At 36.7% G+C, this 25,716-nt stretch overlaps 1 protein-coding gene across 18 annotated transcripts in view; it reads left to right on the plus strand.

Annotated features, from left to right (window-relative positions):
- The window catches only part of pcbp3 (poly(rC) binding protein 3), a 93,628-nt gene that overhangs the window by 55,444 nt on the left and 12,468 nt on the right, over window positions 1-25,716 (plus strand). For 13 of the 18 annotated variants that reach the window (XM_079619684.1, XM_079619700.1, XM_079619698.1 and 10 more), the window contains 6 exons: window positions 22,569-22,735; window positions 23,012-23,035; window positions 23,166-23,198; window positions 23,559-23,675; window positions 24,216-24,347; window positions 24,788-24,916. In XM_079619684.1, the coding sequence (XP_079475810.1) occupies window positions 22,661-22,735; window positions 23,012-23,035; window positions 23,166-23,198; window positions 23,559-23,675; window positions 24,216-24,347; window positions 24,788-24,916 (510 nt within the window). In that variant the 5' untranslated portion in view covers window positions 22,569-22,660. Of the gene's footprint in view, window positions 1-9,113; window positions 9,159-9,799; window positions 10,387-22,568; window positions 22,736-23,011; window positions 23,036-23,165; window positions 23,199-23,558; window positions 23,676-24,215; window positions 24,348-24,787; window positions 24,917-25,716 lie in introns of those variants that run through there. The other 5 variants (XM_079619696.1, XM_079619701.1, XM_079619686.1 and 2 more) reach the window with 2 other exon arrangements.

Genomic DNA, 25,716 nt, shown 5'->3' on the forward strand with positions numbered 1-25,716 from the left:
AAACCCAAAATGTCCTCATAATCAAGGGTTAGTCAGGGTTGTGTGTGTTTGAGAGTGTGTGTGTGTGAGAGGTCCAGTTAAACCCAAAATGTCCTCATAATCAAGGGTTAGTTAGGGTTGTGTGTATGCATGATTCATATGGTTACTGATGCCCAGTTAAACCCAAATGGTCAGCAATGTTCATTAAGATACTAATACCAAGTCTTGAACAATCTTCTCTTTTCACATTAACAAAACCCAAACCCAATCAATTGGAAATATTTAGCTTTATTCAAAACTATCTTTAGACAAAACTTCTTAAAATCTAATGAATAAATTAAGACTGACATTCAAGGTTGAATTATGAAAAATACTTGTGGGTGAATGCATTTGTCAGTGATGGTTAAATAGTAAACTCTCCTTTTGGTTTTTTATTTTCTTAATTTTTAAAGCTACAATATTTCCGTATTTCACTTTCCCTCTTCTCTCTTTGCTCTTCACTCACTTCACACCTGCTAAATCTCACATTACAAACTCAGGTTAGTTTTCTGAAATCTCTCTTAAAGTTTAAGCCAGGGTGAACAATTGCTGATAATTTCTTGTTTTGTTTTTCTATATGCTGGTATTGAAACAAACTTAAGTGATGTGGCACTCTCATGGGTAAAGTTAGTCCAGGTTATACCAGGTTAGTCCTCATAATTAATGGTCAGATGTGTATGTGAGTGATGTCCAGATAAACCAGGGTAGTCCTCATAAATCATAATTGAATCAGGAAACGCCCACTCCTGCCCTGTCCTTACAGTGCTTTAGTTTGTCAGGTCTTCATATTACCAGACTGTTTCATTAGAATTAAATTCTGAGCAGTCAGATTTTTACCCCATGCCATAAGGAGCAGTTTAATATTTCTTATTAATCTCTATGACAAAGGGAAAGGTGGGTCCCCATAAACCAGGATGGATCTTTTTAGGGGAAAAAGTCCTTATAAAGCACCCGTACCAGTATGTGTGTGTGTGTGTGTGTGTACGTACGAGTGAGAGTGTGTGTGAGCGTTATTATAGGCTAACTTAAGTACACTTGACAGTTTCATGCGCTTTAAGTATTTACTAGTGTTTGTTCTAAATGGTCCTGTCGTCTGCTGTGTTCAGACGTAAGTTGTTTTTGATGTTTGCTACATTCAGGAAGTGTACTTTCTTGGAGCAGATAAAATAATAAAATGAATATTGCTGGAAGAAGTAGGTCATCTGGGTACTTTTTGCCTACTCTTTTTATTTTTATTTTGTATTTTTTTTTATTCAGACATACTACTTTTGTCACATACTGTTTTTCGCCTAGTAAATAGTAGAGACGTATTGAGTTTTTCACCCCTGTTCTAGACTAATGTAATTGCCTACCTAAAGGCAGAACCACCCCCAGCTCTCCAGTGTATATGTATATAGAATATTTCAAGTAGTCTAAATGTTGTAATTAGGGCTGTCGATTTAACCCATTAATCTAATTAAAGCTGCAGTCCGTAACTTTTGGCGCTCTAAAACTGCATGTCTTGCGGAAGAACATTGTAGCCCAAGCCACTTCTTTCTGTTTATGTCTATGACGAGTCACGCCGGCACTGGGCTACTCCGCAGTGGTACGACCCGAGCTAGTCTAAAATAGTTTGGATATAAACACTTATTATAGGTGTACCGTAGTGATTCAGGATAAGACAACAACACGGTTTGGAAAATGGATTCATGATACTCATCATATCATTTTTGTACATGGCGAAAAATAATAATGCGTTAAAATTTAATAATGCATTTAATGTACCCGCCCCAGACCTGCGTAGGTCATATTACATTTTATACAGTTTATTGATGATGAACATGAAGCAGGGCAACAACTTACTGTGTGATGTTGAATGCAGTAATACTGTAGCCTGTAGAATGCAGTTAGAATGCCTCTAAAGTTCCAAGATATCGGGGCACAAATGCACCTGTATGAGTTTTTGTCTCATATTTATATCATGATATAGCAATATCAAACAACTGTTCTTGTCCGAAATAGCACGAGTGCAAATGTGATGTTGATTTTATACAACAGTTCATAATAACTGCAAAATGGCACAAGTGCAAATGTGATATTGATTTTATACAACAGTTCATAATAACTGTATTGTGTTATATTTTAGACACAAAAGCAGTATTGTCTGCTTTTGCTTGATTTTGTCTAAAAAAATACTACCTATAAAGCAAGAGCAGAACTGTTGTGCGTCTCCGAGCAACACACAGCAGTGTTTAATTTCTGAATGAATCTGCGATTCCGCGTTTTGAGCGAATCAATCGATTCAAGGGTCCATTAAGCCGGCGTTCTGACGTAGAACCGTCTGCACTGTATTTGCAATGTAAACAGTGTAGGAGACTCTTTTTTTTTTTTTTCTGCACAAAAAGTATTCTCGTCACTTCATAACATTAAAGGGGATAGTTCAGCCAAAAATTCTGTCATTACTTATTCCCCTCATGGCATTCCAAACCCGTAAGACCTTCATTCATCTTCGGAACGCACATTAAGATATTTTTGATATTTTTGAAGTCCGATGTCTACGGGTTTGGAACGGCTCAGGGGGGGCTCCATTGACAGCTATTTAATTGACACTTTGAAGGCCCAGAAAGGTAGGAACAACGTTAAAATAGTCCATGTGACTACAGTGGTTCAACCTTAATTTTATGAAGCGTTGAGAATATTTTTTTGTCCGCCAAAATAACGACTTTATTCAACAATTTCTTCTCTTCCGTACCAGTCTCCGACTCGCGTTCACGAGAGCACAACGACGCATGCGTAACCTCGCATGCATCTTCCTCTGCTTGTAGGTCATATGTCCGAACGCTAGCTCCTGCACGCGTGTGTCGTGGTGCTCTCGTGAACACGCGCCGGACACTGATACGGAAGAGAAGAAATTTAATATAGTCGTTATTTCGTTTTTTTTTTGGCGCACAAAAAGTGTTCTCGACGCTTCATCAAATTAAGGTTGAACCACTGTAGTCACATGGACTATTTTAACAATGGTTTTCCTAACTTTCTGGGCCTTCAAAGTGTTAATTAGCTGTCACTGGAGCCCCCCCCTGAGCCATCGGATTTAATCAAAAATATCTTTATTTGTGTTCTGAAGATTTGGAAGATTTTTACGGGTTTGGGACGATAGGGTGGGAAATTAATGACAGAATAATTTTTTTTGTGTGAACTATCCCTTTAGGGTTGAACCACTGTCACATGGACTATTTTAACAATGTCTTTACTATCTTTCTGGGCCTTGAAAGTTGCAATGACGTTGCTGCCTATGGCTGGTTCAGAAACCTCTCGGATTTCATCAAAAATATCTTAATTTGTGTTCTGAAGATGAACAAAGGTCTTATGGATGTGGAACGACATGACTGACATGATTAATGACCGAAAAAAATTTTTTTGGGGTGAACTATTATTATTAACTACTTTAATAAAAAGCCTATTAAAGGTATAGTTCATTCATCATTTACTAACCTTAAATGCCGTTGAAGCCTATAAGTTTGTGTAATAAATTCTATGTCGAATCAAATAAATAAGCTCCTTTTTATAATGTCTATTTGATGCTTTTCTTATTCAACACAATAATGACTTTAAATGTAATGACTTTTGGGGGTAATTTCTCAGCCAAATTTAATGTGCAATTTATTTGTGATTAATTAATCGCCACATCGTGTAATTATTTAGATTAAAATTTGAATAGCTTGACAGCCCTATTCGTAATATAAATAAATGTTTTGGCGAGACGTGGTTGTTAAGAACAGAAATGCGCCCAGGATAAGCTCAATACATGGATGATTTCGAACGCATTAAACACGTGCAAATGTGTGTTCAGTTGCATGAAAAGTAGATAAATAAAATAATTGCAATAATAGCTAATAGGATTTTCTCCCCAAATAGTTGTAATGTCCAATATGGATGTGTTATCTAATGGAATAGTGTGCGACTTATGTCACTGAACACTGTGGACGTGGGAGTTTTTTTAGTACTCTGTAGAAGACTGGAAAAACACTTAATTTGATCGTTTTAACAACCTTGCAAAAGTTCCCCCCAAAAACCGCCCCTGCCTGTCAGCTGAGCTTTTTTGAAACCCAGAGCGATTGCCACATTGATCCGGTCTCGAGCAGAATGCACTTTTGTGTTCTGCATAATTTGCCTTGTTTAACAGTCATGCTTTTCAACAGCACATGGATTGTTTGTTTCTGTTCAAGCTTGCTTTGCAATACTTTCCTCTGCCACTAATGATTCACTTTGATGCTGATGCAGCCTGACTGATTCTAAGGCAGGGCATTCAACACACACACACACACACACACACACACACACACACACACACACACACACACATACACACTCATCTCAGTGCTCCAGAAAACAACAAAGGCAGGCATTTTGGCTTTGATTTTATAGATCTGCTCATTCTGAAAGCTTATTTATATAAGCATGTTTTACAATGTTGTTTGCACATTTAGTTATTGCGTGCGTAAAATATTCCTATATACACAGCTCTATTTTTCCCCCTGCGGCTGGGTGAGGTGACTAAGTTCTGGTCTCTCTTTCTTTTCCGGTTCTTGTAGTCTTGTATTTCATTGATTTCCAACCAAGGATACTGTTCACAAGCACATTACAATACATTAAGTCGCATTTAAAAAAACAAAATAATCACAAAGCTTAAAGTAATTCAGAGCTGTCAGCAGATTGAAACAACTCTGAACAGAATATCCTGTTATTCATAGCAATACAAAATCAGATATAATTGCCTCCAGAACTATTGAAGCTCATTTAGGCTTTGTGTGAAAAATGAAAAGGTAGACCTTTTTTGTTTTTTTCTCATAATCGACTTTTATTTCTCAGAATTTCAGCTATTTCTCATGATTTCTGAAGATTGTGACTGTCTGCAACTATATATTTCACAATAATGAGTTTATCTTGAAATTGCAACTTCATTTCTCATTATTGCGAGTGTATTTCTCAGAAACAATGTGACTCCTCATTTTAAATTAGCTCACAATTAAATTTTTTATGTTTTGAACAAATATCTACAACATTAATCTTCCCACGAGCCGGCAGAAATACAACAGAATATGTGTAACATGCAATGGACCAGCTCTTTTCTAGATAGAGAATAGGAGAGACCCTACAGAACAATTAGTTTGTTCCTCAAAACTCTGCGACTGAGAGCAGATGTTGTTTTTAATCACTCTTTAATCGCCTTCTTGTCAGAATTCAAGTATGACATCTTACAACTCCCCTGAGACAAATGTTCAGACACTGATAAATACATGTTGATTTATTTAGACTTGTTCTACAGGCCTTTGCAATTACACCCTCGCTGACATTGCAGTTTTCATTTTATTATCCTTTTTTCAGTTAGCAATGTAGGAGCTTTACAACAGATTTTTGATTCCAGTTGGTTTTCTGTATTGTATGTTCAAGTTGCCAGTGTAGACAGTTGGGGTCAAGCATGCTATGAAGAATAGCCTTAAGTGTGTGTATAGGGAGAGGGGGTTTGGCACGAGAACTCTGGGAGAACTTCATCAGTGAGTCGCTGTGACATCTTCCTCGGCCACTTCAGTCCTGTGTCACTGGGTCTCGGCACCCGGCCACATGAGCCGCAGTGTTTGGGCTCCGTGTTCTAGATCAGAAGAGATATAGCATAGGACAGCGAGGAAGGAAAGACCCAGAAGACTCCAGAGGTCTCTCTGAATCACTGGCGCTGTTTGAAGGATGATGAGGCTTTGCTTCAAGGAAAGATGAGCCATGTAGTGTGCTGCCATGCTGACCTGAACAGACATCTTAGGATGGACCACATTAATATGCAGCGCCTGTTTCCTCCTGATATACAATAGCTGAATATCTCCACACCAAATTATTCTTTTGCATTATTATTCTATGTGATTGGCCTTTGCTTTTGTATTCTTCTTTTTCGTTTCATTCAAAATATATACCCCAGGCTTCTTAAATGAAAGATTTCTAAAGTGTTTTCCCCATAAAGCATTTCATTATACTCCTATATTTTATAGGGGTCTTTTTCGACGTACAGCAACACACAGCAGAATCTTGCACTTTTTCTTTTTGTTCTTTTTCACTCCTAATCTGGTTTCTAGCATGTTTGAAGAATGCTTCAATATAGTGTGTATAAAACGTACATTGCTATTCAAGTTTGGGGTCAGTAAGATTGTTAAATGTTTTTGAAAAGTGTCTTATGCTCACCAACTCAGCATTTATTTGATCACAAATAACAATAAAAAATTGTCATATTATTACAATATAAAATGAATAAATTTTAAATTCACAAATGCATTTTTAAATTATTCCTGTGGATTTTCAGCATCATTACTGTCACATGTTCCCTCAGAAATCTTTCTAACATGCTGATTTGGTGCTCATTTCTTATTATTATCAATGTTGAAAACAGTTGTGCTGCAAAAATGTATGTTTTGCATGATTTTTTTGACGATTATAAAATATTCTTTTGATCAATTTAATGCATCCTTGCTGAATAAAAGCATTAAAATCTTTCAAAACCAACAACAACCGTTCCCTCGCTAACACTGCATGCAATGCACATATGCATGTGTTTGCATTCATTCTCATTGCTGCTTGGCTCTAAATAAATTGCCTTTAAAGAGCAGCTTGCATTCTTGCATCCACAATAGACAGATTCAAGTTTCATTCTATGTGTTTGTGAAGTTTTGATCCTAAATTCAAAACTTTACACACATAATTTTTTTTGGTATCCTGGCAAAACTTTTGCCATCTCTTCCTTGTTGTAGGATTTGTGTTAAAGGAATAGTTCACTCAGATGTAAAAACATTTAATTTATTCACCCTTGTTGTCATTTTAAACCTTTTTGACTTTCTTTCTTTTGAACTCGAATGAGGGTATTTTGAATAACTATGAAAGTCAGCGTGGTCAAAAAATACCTTTTCAAAAACATCTTTTGTGTTCCACAGAAGAAAAAAGTCATACAGGTTTGGAACAATAGTGAACTATCCCTTTAAACATCTGCCGATTCTTGATAGATACGGTATATGAGAAGCTTTTCTAGTAAAACAAGAAAGGGACGCATGGATAGTTTGAAGGGATCTTAGTTCATATGCACTTAGTGGGAAAAAGTATCTTGAAGGATTCATAAACAAAAGGGTTTATAAGAAATATCACTCTCCGCGCCTGTCTTTGAACTTAAATTCACCTCTCTCACCTCTCGCAAAGAGAAAGAATGAAAAAATCCCTTAAAGTAATGGCTCCCAAACTTGGATACGCGAGGTGACGGAGTGGCACGCGAGGTGACGGAGGGGCACGCGCTGAGTTTTGCCGTTCATTTAATTCAACCTCATCTTAAAGGGGTGGTTGATCAGGATTAGGTTTGAACTTTAGTTAGTGTGTAATGTTGCTGTTTAAACATAAACAACATCTGCAAAATTACAACACTCAAATTTCAAAGCAAAGGAAGATATTTGCTTTTAAAGAAATAGCCTTTGACATGCTTTCTTGTAATCCTTTTTTTTAGTGATATGCAAAAAGTTGAATTTTTTCAAGTTACCTGACACTTTTTTTCCTCCGATAATGAAAGTGAGTTGTATGGGTGCTTGTCAAGCTCCAAAAAATAAAAAAACACCATAGAAGTATCATAAAAGTGGTCTACTGTATATGAAGTCATACAATGGTTTTGACGAACACATCGATGTAAGGTTGTTGTTATTAATAAAATCTGTCCCCCCCACCCTACCTCTCAAAGCAAATAAGACACATTTTTGACATCAGTGGTGTCTTTAGTCTTTTTTTTATTATCTAAAAGTGTTTCGGAATAAAAAATGTTCAATATCTACAAAATATTCTTTGCAATTTTCTTTTTAATTTACAATTTATTTAAAAATTTAGATTTTTTTGGTTTTACAGAAGAAATTAAGTCACACGTTCGGACAGACATGAAGGTGAATAAATGATAACAGAATTTTCACATTTTTTGGTTGAACGTTTTGTACATTACATGGCCTTGCATGTTTTAGCTCTGTGAATTATCAAGGTTGTTTATGCACCATAAAGGTGACAGTTCCACTCTGAAAGATCCATTTGAAATGGATGTCACAAGCCATTGGTTTTAGCTGCAGGGGTGTCCCATTTATTGAAAGCTCTCACTGCAACCAAATGGAGGGTCAGGCGAAATTTTCCATTACCAACTCTAGCTAGGTCTAACGTAAAAGCTTTTAGAGCAGGGGCAAAAGCAAGTTCGCAACAGTATGACTGAGACCTGAGGCAACAAAATTTTCCACTTATCCTCAGCCTGTGTGTGTGAAGGTATGGCCAAGGGATACACTTAAACTACAGAATTCCTCCAAACCTCCAGGGCAACGTGTCTTAAGCATCCACTTCCTCTTAGAAAGGAAGAACCATTCTCACACTGACCTCGAGCATTTCGAAGGTAGTGTGGTAAGAACCTTTTCTTTCCACGGTAAAAAATAACCCGTATTGTCACTAATAACGTCCTGAAGAACTCTTTTTGAGGATCTGAGTGGAAAGAGATTTTGCTCGAGTGCATAAAATAAGAGGCCGCTGTCATGCGGTACTGGTGTAGGCATTTGCACATTCCCACTACGCTCAGCGATTTATGGATTTTCAGGCCTCTCGAAGGAAAGGCACTGAGCCAGTACAGCGGTCCTTGTGTCATGCAGTCAGTAATGAGCTTCTTAATTAAACCCTGCAGGCTTGTGGCTCAATTAGGGCTTACAGACAAAGTTAAACTGATCAATCCAGGGAGTGCTTCTGCACTGTCAGACAATACGTTAGAAGAGTACTTTGAATAACTAGAGACTGATTTGATGTTCTGTAAAAAAAAAAAATGTTTTGCTTTCTATGAGATCAGGTTCCCTTCACCTTTTCAAACTCTGTACAATTGTTGTATCTTTGTCTCCTTTATGGTCGTCATGGCCTATTAGCTTGCTCAATTGATGAGTGTATGATGAACCCAATGACTCCCAAACAACTCCACTGTGCTTCCCACCCCACCCCACCCTGCCTTTTGACCTTGCTGGGGGCAATAGTCGAGTTTACTTATAGGACTAGGTGCATTCACGTTCCTCTCATTTTGCCTACTGTCTTCCATCTCTGGTCCTTACTAAACCTTGAGAAATTCCCTTTAACTGGTAAGGATGCTAAAACGTATATCTTGGGTTTCTGATTTTGGTTTGCGCTTCTCCACAGGAATCACTTGGAGTTTCTTTCCCTTTGTGAATGTTTGAATGATTTTCTCTTTGAATGAGTGTTTCTGTTTTCTTCAGTGACCGGATCGAATTTACCTCACAGAAGAAGCACCCATTCGATGGGGTCTCATAGTTAAATGCTTTCAAGTTGATGTCTTAGGTTTTTCTTAACCTCAGGAGCACCTAGATTCTCAATTGTTCACGTACTGTGCTTTAAGTGGCTTATTAAAACCTTTCAAAGGCTTTCAAATATTTGTCTCAGTAACAATTTGTAGTTGCTGTAAATGAGTCGTGATTCTACAGGGTTTTAACCTCAATGATTCATGATTAAGTCTCCTGGTCAACGGAAGCGAATTAGCCAAGGGTTTTTAATCCAGATTGTGCCAGCGCAGCTCCCCATAATTCCTCACTCTGCCAGATTAAAATGGCTGGTAGACAAAAATGACTGTCAGATATTGTGATGTTGATCGAAAGCCACCCCTCACCCTGCTTAAACCTCTTGGTTTTCAGGCCATGTCTGTTCGCCTGTTTTTATTGTTCATGCCATGCGTATTTTAGCTCTGAAAAAAAAAAAAAAAAAAAACAGAGTGGGGTGAGGGATAGGAAGAAAGGGCATGGAAGCATATGAAGGTTGAAGCTTAAATGTCACAACAGACAAGTATACAGTGTAATGACAAAAGTAACTGATGTAAGAGTGTACAGATGGTGACCAGACACCCTGGGCTGGACCAGACTGCAGGAATGGGCATGTACAGTGGTGGGTACAGTTTCGTTGACGTGTCGCCTGCTGGAGATACCCAGACGGCTGGAGTCTTGGGTGCCGATTCCACCCCCAATACCCCTGGGGCTGCTCGCTGAGCGTAGTGGGACTTCTCTAGCCTAAAAAACCTTTACCTCAGCCCAAGCAGTGATAATGCTGTCGACAAACAAGGGACTACTGCAGTGAAATTTGGATTTAGGCGTTTTTTTTTGTTTTGCGCATTGTATCCGGTGAGGGATCACGTGTCCAGCGCCTTACCCACATGACCTCATACCAGGACCAATCAAATGGTGTCGTTCCATTGGGGCTGAGCGAGAGATCGCTAGAGACATCATTTTCCCTCTGTGGTTTTTAATTTCAGTCCTTTCCGAACATCAATATTGGTAGCCATCGGTTAGGAGCTCTTTGAAGGTAAATCTTTTTATGTTTTCAAACGTTATTATTTTGGCTTATGTTTCAATATAACATTGTGGCCTGGTCAGTTATGATTGGTCATAAGAAACAGCATTTTGTATGTCCGTTCACTGAAAAATTAACCTTACGATGTCTTCATGGATGATGCTCCTTTAGAATCATCCATTGGAATCATTCTTCTAGCCCCAAGTTTCCTAATGCTAGCAGTTTGGGGCTATATCTAGATTTTTGACCATGTAACATTAAATTAAATAGTCTTTACATCTGAAGAAATTTCTTGAAACTGTAGGAAGTATGTGTTGTTGTTGTGATTTGCTTTATTTGCTGTAGGTTTTGGCGTTTGTGTTATATCTGTATATTGTTCGACAATGCTTTGTATGCCGCAGACAGTATGGCGTGAAGGATTGTGACTTGTGTGTCATTCTCAGTTGCTATTCCGACCTTGATGGCAGTTCGTAACATTAAACGCTGCTCGGCCCTTTGATTAATGCTTCTAGAGAGGTACACAATTTTGTTCGTCGTCGTTACTTCAATTATCGTCATGGGTTCTTTATCTGTCACAATGAAGCAGAAGAGATTTCATCCTAAAAAAACTATTGGTACGGAGTCCAATTGTCAGGTTTTTAACAGATTTATGTATGAAGAGAACAAACATCTTTTAGGTTATTCTGAACCTGAGAACCGTAAGAGTTTTAATTTGTGTTTATATGATGCCATATTTGCAACATGTCTAATGGATTGTTGACTGCCATAGAAGTTTCTAATTCAAGGGTTGAACATTGCATTATAGACTTTTCAGAAAGCGCAGCCAGTTTATTTGCAGATATATACTGTGTCTAAAGATACAGGTTTAAATCGGTATTGTGATTTCTACCAGCATGTCGATGATTTAAAAAATGGTTTTCACTGTGATGTCTGGAGACGACCAGAGGTGTCTCCATTTAGCATTTCGGCACTTTCGATTAGTAGGCCGTTAGCGTAGCATGGGTGGTTGGTACCGATATCCCGGATCTCAGATCGCTGGATTGGTTTTGCTTGATCTTGCATTGGCATTGCTGGGCGACTGAGCTCTTGATTATAATTTGGGTTGAGATCCAGGCAAGGGCGAGTGATCAGGGCTGACAGTTTTCAAGCCGCCTGTCAGGCTGAGTAGGGGAGGGTGCCCCTGCAGACACGCGTACTGCAACAAAAGGCTCCTCTACAGTTGTTCACATATGAGTGTTCATGCGCCCCCTCCTCCCTCATAACACAACGCCCAGCCAAAGGGACCCCAGCCCTGGTGATTCTGCATGCCCACGGGCAACGTGTGTGCCAGAAAACCTACATTTTGTTTTTACAGTGAAAAGATGTATTATCACTTGGTATTAACAGTGTGCTTGAACTGCATGATTAGGAATCAATAGAATCAATATTTGGATTTTAATTGATCCGTTTCTCTGGAAAGATTTTGATTAGGGAAAATTATTTGTTATTTGCATGAAGGAAAATGAAGAGTAGGTTTATGCACAATTGGCTTGGTCCTAATCAGTAGTGTTTTTGGTTATTCATAATGTAAACTGGAGGATATGATTTGAATATTTTTTGAAAGGTAGTTAAAATACTCCCTTTAAAAACTTTTAGCTCCTAGGGCTGCAACCAACAAATTTTAATAAGCAACTCAATTATTTTGATTAAAAAGAGAACAATGTGGAATATTAATTTAATGAAACGATTTGCAAAGTTATGTGTGTTGTATCAAATATCTATATAATGTATCTAAAATGTATATTTTATCAAATATAAAGGTTATAAAATATATTTTTAAATTTTATTATAATTTTTTTATTTGTCATAACTTTTAAAAAGTTAACTTTTGGGCTTATATATTTCTTTATATGTGTAATAAAATAAAAGGTGATTTAAATACAGTTTTCTTGTAATGAAGTATTGTAAGGGGCTTGATTTTATTTATATTATGAAGTTATTGTTCACATAAAAATTTTAATATTGAATTTCAGGTTTTAGTTATGGGTAATTTCGAACCCTTTTTAAGTTATACTGTACATAATGTTTGAACATGTTTCTCTTTCTGTTGAACTATAGACAAAGCAACACAATAGATTTGATTCTATTTGTGTAACATCCATCCTATTTTCACAGAAGCTGAAAATTTTATTTTAAAAAGTATTGTGCAATTAGAAAAAGTACAAAATGCACAATGCAGTATTTGACATTCATTTTATGAAAGGGTTCATGAGTTGATTTGGAGTATGTTATGACAGTTTAGGATGAAAGCAACACTTTCTGCAGTCAAATTCTCCTTATGGCGTGGAATTATGAAGCAGGCTTATGGCCGGTTTATGTTCCGATGTAATGACTGGCTTGGAGGATTAGGGCAGGCCAGATGATGGTGGATAGACTCAGATTATATTTAGCATTTCCCTCTTGCTCCTGTTATATTGCTTTGTGTTTTCTGTGTTTATAAAATTGCAACAGTCGTAGGAATCATGCATTATCTTCCAACATTATTCCCTCTCTGTATCTCTAATGGCTGCAGATCAGATTCTCCCACCCTGCTCTTTATTCAGAGGTTTTAATTTAATTCCTCCCTACAGTCAGAGCGATGACCCATCACAAGGACCTCATCACCAGAGAGAATATCCTCTTTTAGCTGAAGCAATCACAACACAGATCTTCAATTCGGTATTAAGGGGACCATTTGCACATATTTTACATTTGTGAACTCTTGTGGACGTGAAAATCAAGACATTAGACATGGGTCTGTTACTCATTTGCATTCATCAGTGTTTATTTTTGATTATTCAGACTTTTCAGTTGCCATATGTTTATTATAGTAGAAAATACAGAATGCTATTTATTCCACTTGGCTCGTATAGACATTTTTTTTTTCTCTTTGATTTTTTTAAATCCTGCTGTAAATCTCAGTGGAAGTATTCTGCTGTGAGTTCATAATCCTGTTTGAAATCATTTTATTATGTTTGCACTACAAATGCAAAATCCTCAACAGCAAATTCTCTTTTTGATTGTTGTCATTTTCATGTTGAGCATAAATACTGTTGACTTAACTAAAAATCTCTGCGTGACCCTTCTGACCGGGCATAGACACAAATAAAAACCTGGACTTTTTACACATTTCCGGCAGAAAATCTGTGGAATTGTTTAAATTAAATGTAATACGATGTGTTAAACAACATTTTTATTGGTGGCTGGAAGCATGATCAAATTAGTTAATTATTAACACAAACATTCAAGGGGTGGGGAACACTTTTGATTGACAGGTGAAAATATTTTTTTTCACCAGTTTTAGATTTTTTTTTTTTTTTTTTTATGACCAGATTTGTTGTAAGATGATTAGTTAGATTTGTAAGATTTGTTAAGAAAGGCTGATCCAGTATAAAATCTAAAACTAAAAAAAAAAGTAAAAATAGTTTAGACAACATGAACAATTTAATTTGGCTCTTGTTTTGGCCACTCTGAAAATAGTATTTGACAGTCTTTCAGGTCGATGAAGAATGACTGTGCCGCTTCCGCCGCACTATACTGCCGATTATCCCTCCGTTACCTCCCTTCTTCCTGGTTGCTTTTTGTCTCTCATCCTCGTGCCCGCCCTGGTTGTGATTTCGAGAGCAAGAGAAAAGACAAACTGCCTCAGGCTATAATTTGCCCTGAAATCTCGCATGAGCCAGTGTCTCCAATAAACACTGTCGCCTCTCGTTAAGCTCTCGCCCTTGATACACTGACAGGACTAGTGATGTGTTTAACACGATAAATCATGGCGCTTGATCTGTCCAGGCCTCTCTGCCAGCCCACTTGTCCGGGGACTTACCCCGTCTTTCTGCCAGAGAGGACCACACTCCCTGTTCTACGTCTTTATGACTAAACCTTTGTTTAGTTTGTTCATAGAGTTACAGACTTTGGTCTTTCCTGTAAAAGTGTTCATTCTGGAATCACGGAGTTGAAAAGGAAGTAGGGTGCAGTAAATGTACGATCTCAGCACCCTTCAACTCCTCTATAAGCACATTTAGCGTGCTAGCCATGGACGGTGCGTCAGCAGTTTGGATGGACGTGCTTGCATTGACTAATCTTTTTGTCACCCAGTTTTGAATCCAAAAATGTTCATTCAGAAATTATAAATGATAGATGAAACCCTGCATGACGTATAACCAAATGTTGAGAAAAGTTAAACAAAACGGACAACTAAATCATTATTCAATTGTCATGAAATCAACATTTTTTTGTTTTAGTTTTTGTAATCTTTTTTCAAAGTTGCCTTCATCTTTGAAACAACTTTCCTTTTCAGCTGACATCACCCTCGTCTCTATTTTCAACCCTTGTTTCTCCAATCTGACTTTGTGTTTCACTCGGAAATGCATCAGTTTGTGAATGTCAGGTGACTGTTTTGGTAAAATTCTCAGTATTATGATTTTGTCAAAGGAGAAATTAAAGGTACACTATGTTACTTTTGGCCATCTGGCGGATAAAAAAAGAAAACTGCACGAATTTTGCAGAATAACATTGTTTTGGTTGGGCTTTGGTTCGGCGTGGCTGCGATCAATATGGTTCTTTCTTATAACTAATAAAGAGGGAGAGAGATTAGCATACTGCTCATAAAACATTCACTACTAGTCTTAAGGGATATAACTAGCTAGTCAGCTTGAGATCCTGCAACTAAACTAAAGACGTTACTGTAGCTAGACCCATTAATAGACACGGTACTTCCTTGTAAATATATTCCAGCACAGTGCTACAACAACAACCATAATGAAATGGCCCTTGACAATAGATAATGCTTTACAATGTACTCTGTTGGAGAGCTACAAATGCATTTATCTCTTCAATAAAATATCTTACTCACCTATTAAGTAATAAAAACGTCATCTCCACGTCACCTTTACAACGTACAACTCAGGGCCCGCCATCTCCGAAAAGCCAAGCCTATGTTGATTCTTGTTTTATTACGAGCTCTATCGCATTCTCTTTTTGCTAGCAGACTCTCCTCTGTTTGGCGATAAAAGCAAACAAACAGGTGATTCCCCGGAGGTTTGAGATTTAACATGCTAAATGTCAACCTTTCTCACTAATTGTGACAACTAACTTGCCACTCACGTTAAAGTAGCTGGAGCAACTTTTCTCTATTTATGGATTTGGCACGACACACACAGGCGAGTGACATAAACACTCATAATAGGCTTACCATAGTAAATCAGGGTAAGACAAAAACACATTTTGGAAGAAGGATTGATGATGTATTGACTTATTATTAGTATTAATTTAGAGCTATTTTTTTTTACATAGTGTACCTTATAAATATCCCAGTGTACCCACATTTCTATTGTTTTGTGATTCTGCCAGTAGGGGTCAATAGCTTTGAGCAGTTGACAAATGGCTTGTTTATGCAGTCTTTATGCTCCTGATGTTCAAGAACATTTTTCCAGTTCACATTAATTAGAAAAAGAGCCTTTGGTCTGAAAAAGCATTTTGATTTATTTTCTCATTGCAGTGGTCATTTTAGGAAGTGTGGTGTTTGGTTGCTTTTGCTCGAGTGGGAGTGAACTGCAGCCTCAGGTTCTGCCTCCTATTATTTTCCCTATTACAAGGTCACACGGTTTTAAGCAATATGGTTATGGTTTATCTCCTCCTGTTATAGCAGTTATCAAAACACCAGTTTTAAATGTTCTATTAATATTTCTTTTTATTTTGTATTCTCCCTATATCCAATTATATTAACATCCCCTCACTTAGGGAAATCAACCAGGTCGGGAGTGGATGAACACAGCAGTTATTTTTCAACTTAAATCTATCATAGTCTATACAACTATATATTTCTCATATCACTCATGTTATTTGTCTTCATTTATCCATTGTTTTTAGAAAGTCCACAGAAGTTGAGATATTTTTTGGCAATAATCTTTGAGATTTTAGCTATTAAGATAGGAGAAACTGAGCACAGAGACAATGGAAGTTAAAAACTATGGGACACCTGCAGCTCAAGGTTCATCTGCAAAATCAAATTTTAATCAAATTAATTTTAATATTGCCAGTTTAAGGCTGTGCATTATGCCGATTTTTACCATGTTTTACAGAGAAGAGCAATGTAACTTAAAGGGTTAGTTCACCCAAAATTAAAGTTCTGAAAATTATTCCCAATCATTCAAAACATGCATGACTGTCCTTCACTGTTATTTTAGCATTATTTATATACTTTTATGCTATTTATTAGTATTTTGAAATCGCTTTATTTATTTATTTTATTTTTTAATAATTGGAGAGCTTTAACTTATTTTAAGTTACAGTTTTCAGTTCTTAAACTTATTTTCAATTTCTAATTTTCATTTAAGTATTACGTTTTTTATCTAATATTTATCTTTCATTCACTCTTCAGTTTCAGCTCAAATGCAATGTCCAACATTTTTGACTATGATTGGGTTATTTGAGACGGTCATATTCCTTTTAGATATAATAGGCAAAAATCATTGATGATATTAATAATGCAGCAGCGTTATTTTGTTCTCATTTTTAACAGTAAAGTTAACCTATTATTTTTGTTTTGTTTGTTTCTCGTTATGGCTTTGAAAATGCGCAGTGATGACTGTAATCACTTTCATGAAAAATAAAATGAAGTGCAAGATGTGCAGTGCCAATATGCATGCCATATTCAGCATTATATCGAGAACAGGATTGTGATGTTGTAAATTCTCTGTGCTTTAGTTGCCCGTGTATTAGCGCGCTGTTATGGAAGAGCACATCCAGAGGTTCCCTTTCAAACCATAGACTGTAAAAAACTAGTTCACATGAGCATTCGTGTCCTTTTGTGCAGATGCATGTTGTAAAATTACTTTTATTTTATGTATCTAGGATATCTGTTTATTACTCACATAGGATGTGTGTTAGAACAGGCTTCAAACTCTTCAGCTTTTCCTTTTAGTTTCTTTTTCTAAAACATTATTGCATCATAATCTAGCAGTTATTTTTCTATTCAGTCATTCATGTTTTCATAGACATGTTTTCATGTCATATTTTTATTTGTCAACATTAATTTTCATAACCGTTATTAAAACCCGAGTGCTCGAGTACCCGTTTTGTGAGACATGTCAATGATCGAAATGAGAAATTGACAAAAATGCCCATCTCTAGCATTCTTCAAATACACTACTTTTTTTGCTCAGCAAACAAAATAATTGCATGATTTGGTTTGGAATGACATGAGGGTGAGTCAATTATGTCTGTTTTAAAGGGGTCATATGGTGCCATTTTAAAAGCCATTATTATTAATTATTGGGTGTAATAGAATACAGTTAACATGGTTTATAAAGGTTTGGTTAACAAAGCAAACTTTTGGGTTGTCCTGCTTAGCATCAGCTTTATAAATCTTAACCTCTGATTAACCTCTGAGAGCAAAAGCAGTTTTGCTTTCGCATCTCTGCAACATGTCGACAACACTTCAATTCACCAAAACTTTGCCGCCTTTCTTTGCGTATGCCTTTGTGCAGCACTATGCTAATATTTCACATTGTGACGTGTACGTTTGAGGAGATAATATCTGGACTTCGATCGAGGCGTTTGAGGCAGATCTGGATCAGTGTTCTGTAGAATAAATCGCTTTGTGACATGCACAACAGATACATTACACACTAAAGGAAAAGGAAAAGATTATAAAGCATCATATGACCCCCTTAACTTTTTGGATGACCTATCCCTCTAAGAATGATGAATTAATATTGAATGTGCGGTCAGGTGTGTGTATTACGTTGAAATTTAGTCTGAACTGCAAAGCACAATTTCACAAATACTGTAACATGTTTGGCTGTTAGTCATTTATATGAATTAAAACGAGACAATATTGTGCTGTGTTTGAAGCAAAGTGGAGAGAGCGAGAAAAAGGAGCATTTTGGGAGCACTGCTTGACCAAGCGTAAAGCGTGATTAATTCAATAGGTACCACAGAGGAAGGGGCCAGAAGCTCTTTAGAGGAAGGGCTGACCCACTTTCTGTATCCTGTGCTTCAGCAAAAGACTGAGCTTATCTACCACCGGGAAGATATCAGACTTATGATTAACATAAAATAGAATTAAAACGTGAAGTATTTCAATGGCTAATTTTTAATCTGCTGCTACTTTTTGAAAAGCATTGGAAATGTGCTCGCTAAATACACACACTTCGACATCAAAAGAAAGTGGCCGAAAGGACACGTGCCATTTAAGGTAACATTAGTGTGTTTATGCAGCCATTGCTTTTGCTCTGATGACTCCTGTAATCAACCCACAGATGTAGCGTTCAGATGTCGACTCCATTCTGCGGGCTGTTGTTCACCCGACCATGTGTTTGTTCTGTGTGTGGTGTTTTTGTGGCCACCTTTGGACTTTTAGAAACCAAACACACTTTTCACACTCTCACTGGTTTATTTACGTATATGTGGACATGTATGTATGTGTGTATATATATATATATATATATATATATATATATATATATATATATATATATATATATATATATATATATATATATATATATATCCCATGTGTTTTTTGACCTACCTACCATTTGCGCACCATTCTTCGGCATTTCAATATGGAATGGTATCTGGCAAAAAAAAATTATCACAGAAACTGCAAAGACTTTCCACTTTAATATCAGTGTCAGGTTAAGAGTAAGAGCATTTCTCAAACAGCCACGTCTATAAACTTGTGAAGTTTACTCAAATAGGGTTTTTATAACAAATTAAAATTATTTCAATGAATAATATATTAAAAAGACATATACGTCATTCGTGATGGACACAAGCACATCAGATGACCTTCTGTAACGCCCACGTCTGGAAAACACACACTCCCACCGCTGTAATAAACACAAGATGTTAGTCCCGTCCCAATCGGCACATGAAATCACAGACGTCGTTACTCAAATGTCCTTTAGAAAACTAGTCCTGTCCGAATAGGGCTATATAAAAATATTTTAAATAAAAATAAATAAATGAAGGCATGATAAAGTTTCCTCGATCCATTTTATATGTGACCTTCATATGACAAAAATATTTGTGTATTTAAATCAACCCCTGGGACATAAAAGTGTTTAAAGAAACACTCTGTTATGTCGTCTCAAAATATACAAAGAAAGAAGCACTTTGAAAATGTAATCCTTCAGGCATTCGTAACGGTTCGCTAAACATGATGATCTAAGTATATTCATGTTATTCAAGCAGCTTTTCATTGAAGCACCAGATATGGAGCATTAGCATCACATAAACGATAAGATTGCCTTTCCTCAATCCAAATTTGGTGTATGCGTAAAGTTGCCACAAGGTGTTAGCGCCTCGCCCACAGCATCCATGTTGTTTGTTGTCTTACAGGCTGATTTAATTAGATAAGATTTCACGTGGGGTTGAACTTGAAGGCATTTGAGATTTAAGCCATCTGAGGCGGATGAAGAGCTACAACATTAAGTGAGTCACGAGGAGAAGTGTGGAACATTGTATGCTCTCTGTGACCAAGCACACACTGCAGCTAAATACACTTGTCACCTCTCTTAATCCTGTTCTGTTACACACACACACACACGCTGATATCTGCATCCTACAACAAATTCACGCCTGAAACTTCCAACCACATTTACTCCAAACAATGTTCATGGTTTGGAAGGATTTAAATGGTGTTGTCACTTTCAAAACATTGCATTGCATTTGTGGTGTGTGTTTCTACACACTGTGATGGAAAATATTTCAATACAAAGACAACGTAGAATAAAACATCAAACGTTATATTCAACCCAATTTCCTTTTTGACATTATTTATTCTTGGAGTGAATTGCTCCAGCGTTTCTCTGAACCCATAAGAACATTTTCACACAAGTTTTCTTTTTGATTTCTCTTGTGAAAAAAGTTAACTTTAGCATACTTTTTAAAATGACTTCATACTTTAAAAGAATAAACTTAAATGATAACTGAATGTAATGTTCTTGGATACTTCATTGCAGTGCAAATTAAATAAAATCAAAATGTGTTAGTTTAAAATATCAAATGTAATAAGTTGAATTTAAGAGTGCGTTTTGACCCATATAAGTAGAACTTAAGTACATAGTTATATGCAATTTCATAATTATCTTGTCTTTGGAATATGTTTCAAGTGTACTGAATGTACTACAAGCATTTATGGTGAACGTGAACTGAAATATACTTTAATGTCATTTTTATTGAAACTTGTATGTCATCTTTTTAAATAGTTGTATATTTGTATTTACACATTTGCAATTTAGTACATTTACCGTAATATGAATTAACGTGTAATATAAATGTAATATCTAATACACTATTATAATCGAATGTGCCTTCAGTAAAGCTTGACACAAGATTATGATCATACAGATACTTTTGAAAAACTTTAAAAGTGTACTTAGTCTTTAATGTGTACTCTCTTTAAAGTCCTTTTTTTACATTTAATATATTATCTGCAAGTGCAGTTTTTAAAATATATACTTAATAGATTTAAAGTGCACATTCAATACAGTTAAGCGCACTTCTTTTTCACAAGGTTTTCTCAGGTCAGGGCCGGGGCTTCTTAAAATGGAGGACACCCATTTGTAAGGTTCTGTCCATTTGCTCTGTTGCTTCTGTGTGCTCTGAGCACAGATTGCATAAAAATTCTAATCTGAGCTAAGCAGGAGATTTGCGGACATCTGGCAGCTCATCTCATACACCCATGTGAATCTGTACTTATCTTCCTTTTGCTTTCTCGACGCGTCTCTCTCGCACATAACCCCAACATTTGTGCTCAAAACTTTCCTCCGCACATCTCGTCCGCGAGCACGTATGCCATTTCTCTTTCATCGTGCTTTTTACAGTCACCATCATTCACTTTTTGCTCTCTCTTTATCCTGCGCTCCATTGGAAAGTCTGACAGCTGCACTGGGACGGCTTAATGTTTCAATCTCTCAATCGTTGTTGATCCCCAGACCCACATGACGGCATAAATCACAGGTCTGAAGCTGTGCCGAAGAGTTAGGATTCCCCCCCTCCCTCACGAGAGGACAGACAGATACTCATTATAACGGCTGAGGACGAGAAATCATCGGAGGGATCAGAGAGACCCAAAATACAGATTCCGATAAGCTGAATGTTATGAATTATTACACAAAATGGAAAATAAGTTGTTTTATATGACCCTGTTTATGGTAAACCCACAGAAATCTGCAGATTTACGCTTGATGTTTCTTTCTGCTGCTTTTTTAAATTTACTTTATTTCTTTTTCTTAAATGATTTTAAAATGTGTTTTTCTTCTCTTTGTCATAATAACACAGTTTTAATTGAATTGGGCGTTGCAATGTATAGAATTGTATTTATTTTTGCAGAAATCCTGCACCTATTCAACCTTTGCATACCCATAATATTGTCATCTTGTGTCTGTGTTGAGTGTTGGTCATTCTCCAGCATTTTTGGGCATTGGTTTTAACTTGATCAGTTTTGTTAGATATCATTTTTGTATTTTGTCACATAGCCCATGAAGTATTGGACTCAGCTGTGCAACATTCTGCATGCAGAAAGCCGAATGACCTCAGCGGCTGTTGGTTTTTGAAATTAATTTGAAGATTACTGCCTGGCAACAAACATATTTAGTTTGATTACTTGTGAAGTGCTCCCTCTTGTGTTCAGACTATGAATATAAAAGGCTATTAATGATGTCGCATATCACATGCTTAATTGCATAAGGTTGATTTATCACAGCTAATATTTTGACTTCTAAGTTATATATTAAAAAAAAAAGAGTACTGTATTTTAATGGAATAATAGGCAATAAAACATAACGTATATAAAATATATATAGTCATTTAACCTGCGTAACATACATGAGGTGAGGGACAAAATTATATATATTTTTACAGGAATTAACAGACATCCATCTTGAGAAGTAGTTCTACCTCAAACAGATAATTGGGAAAACAAATAATAAAAAATAAAAAAAGCTTTTTACAGAATAATTCATCCAAAACTACAAATTCCGATTTCTGCCTTTAATCTCTCTGGAATATACTATATACTTTATTTTAAAGCGTTTAACTGTAGGTGCGATTTGTATTTATTTACACTACTGTCTGAGGCAGCAAGTGTTTTTTTGTTTGTTTTGTTTTTAAATGAATACTAATATTCAGCACTCATGCCTCATGATACTCTTGTGTGTGGTTATCAGGTGACTGGTTGGCTGCTGAACCATCATTCTCGTCCTACTCCTGGGGATTTCCTGTCACGTGCCCATATTCCTGCTTCACCTCCACTCCTAGAATGGAACCCAACAAAGTCCAGTCAGAGGGCGGGCTGAATGTGACCCTGACCATCCGGCTTCTCATGCACGGCAAGGTAAGCTGAGCCCGCGGAGAGAAGTGGATGATGTCACTGCAGAGTGTGCCTGAGGGATGTGTCCTCTCCTGACCCACTGTTTCAGGCCAAGGTGAATCAGGGGTCGTCAGCACCAGTGACCTTTTAGACTCATTAAATCTCCAGAAGCAAGGACTGAATATAAAATAGAGCCATTTACGTGCAGAAATTTGTTCATATACAATTGTGAATGGCCAAAATGTTCTGCTTATGCTTGCAAAGATCTGATTGGTTCTTTTTTTTAATTTATTCCTGCAGGAAGTGGGAAGCATCATCGGAAAGGTATGTTAGATACGGACATTTTATGTACTGTGTGTGTGTGTGTGTGTAGGTATATGTATGATGAATATGTATATATGTATATTCGTTTTAAGCTCTGAATCTAAATATTCAGTCGTTCTTTTTGCTACAGAAAGGGGAAACTGTGAAGAAGATGCGTGAAGAGGTATGTTTCTTGTCTACTTCATTTTTACCAAAACCCTTTTCAATCAATCAATCAAACTTTATTTATAAAGCACTTTAAAACAACCAAAGTGCTGTACAGAAAATTAAATAAAAGACATACTTTATTTAAAGCATATAATACATATAATTCTTGTTCGGTTGAGATTTGTTTTTCATGTTCATGAATCACAGCGACCTCAGTGTTGTATGAACAAATATAATAATAGTCATTTGAAATGTACTTGTTGTTTATCCTTGCACCTATACGTGTATTTTTGAGCTGTTAAAAGGGTCTTGGAGTCTCTCAGACAACAGGCAGAAGAGGAACACGAGGGTTAACTTGACATTTGGTATCTTACAGAGCGGTGCTCGCATCAACATCTCAGAAGGAAACTGTCCTGAGAGGATCGTCACCATCACTGGACCCACAGATGCCATCTTTAAGGCCTTCGCTATGATCGCTTACAAGTTTGAAGAGGTGCGTTCCTGAATACAGTATTTGAAAATCTCACACCAAAATGTTATTTGTCAATGTTGGTGGTACTGTACACTCTACCATTAAAAAGGTCGGTAAGATTTTTAAATGTTTTGAAAACAGTTTTTTTTTTTTTATGAAACTGTGATAAATTCAGGATTATTTGATTAATTGAAAATTAAAAAGAATATAATTTATGAAAATGGAAAAGAACATGATTTGTTTGAAATTTAATGGATCTTTACTGAATAAAAGTATTAATTTCTTTCAGAAAATGTATTTCAAAATTGGTAATACACATTTTTAATAATCTGATTATTTATAAAATAACTTTTCTTCTCTTTATATTTGAAACTTGATGGACACAAACCAAAAGGATAAGATTAGTCTGGTTTCAATGCACAAACATCTTCACAAAAAAAAAACTAAAATAGTAAAACAAATTATATAAAATGGATCTTTTCAACTCTGAATTCTGATTAGATTAGTCACATTGTTGTTGCAGCGATTTTAAAGTTTCATTGCTTTCTAATATTTCTTCAGGATATAATCAACTCCATGAGCAACAGCCCAGCCACCAGTAAGCCCCCAGTCACTCTGCGTCTCGTGGTGCCCGCCAGTCAGTGCGGCTCCCTCATCGGCAAGGGAGGCTCAAAAATCAAAGAGATGAGAGAGGTACAAAACTGCCATTATTCTCACTGTCAGATCGTAGATCGCCATTGAATTTACTAGCCTATGCAGCTTTACCAAGCTCACCTTGTGGGCAAAACTGTATGACAGGAGTCGTCGACCACAAAGCCACAAAACTCTATATCTTACAAAAAAGTATATCTTAATATGCAACCAAACACATGCTATTATACCGCAGACTAAAAGACGAGAACATAATCAGCATTGCCATGATTACTATACAGCATGGCTCTTCAATCTTTTTTAGACCAAGGACCAAAGAATTGCGTTTTTAAATGACTTCAACAGAAACATATGCTTGCATGCAGATGGCAACATTTGTCCCAGCGTTCCCCTGAGAGCTGTGTGGTCTCAGAGCAGATCACACCATCATCAGCAGTGGATGCTCTGAATCATAAACGGTTGTTTTCTCTCTCTCTCTCCAGTCCACAGGAGCTCAGGTTCAGGTAGCAGGGGACATGTTGCCTAACTCAACAGAGCGTGCAGTGACAATCTCCGGCACCCCGGAAGCCATCATCCAGTGTGTCAAACAGATATGTGTGGTCATGCTGGAGGTACAGTATTGTACAGTATTGTTCAAGGGATAGTTCACCCAAAATAAAAGTTGTCATTCTATACTCTCCCTCAGGTCATTTAAAACCCTTGTGACTTTCTTTACACTGTTGAACACAAAAGCTCAAAAAGGACAGAAAAGCACTTTAAAATGTTCATTGAAGTAATTTTTTTCTTCTAAATGCATGTTATTGATTTTATTGGGAACTATTCATTCATGCATGTCTTTTTCTTTTTTCAAGTTGGCATTAAATGGAAGTTGTGATTTGCTATTGCTGTGATCTCAATAGAGGTTGTCCCCCTCTCGCGCCAGTAAACGCATCATAAGAGAAGAGATGTTTCTCTTACACATTTATAATAAATACTGCAATATTCCAGAAAAAAAAATGTGTCCGTTTGGATTTCATGTCATACCTCAATCGTCCGGTGAAGCGTGATACTTCTTTCTCGAGTGACGTATGGCGCTTAGACCACTTGATCCCCGCAATTGTATTGACTGTAAACTCAAATTAAGGTCTGTCTCCAATGAAAAACCAATGGATTGAACCAAATTCCTGCCCTACATTTTTTTCATCACAATATGGAAGAAAAGTTCTGTCACTACTTCCATTTTATCATGACTTTAAGTGGCTATTTGCTGAAATAGACATCTTTTTGTCATCTGCCCAAGTTGTTCTGGGCCTCGACATCCAATTCATGAACAAATAGTTACTTTTGGTTAGATGTTTTCAAGATCTTTTAATTAGTTGATCAAGTTCACTAGTTGACTTTAGAAATCTTGGATATGGTACTTGAGTCAAAT

This window comes from Phoxinus phoxinus (assembly GCF_949152265.1).
Source record: "Phoxinus phoxinus genome assembly, chromosome: 7".
NCBI lineage: Eukaryota > Metazoa > Chordata > Actinopteri > Cypriniformes > Leuciscidae > Phoxinus > Phoxinus phoxinus.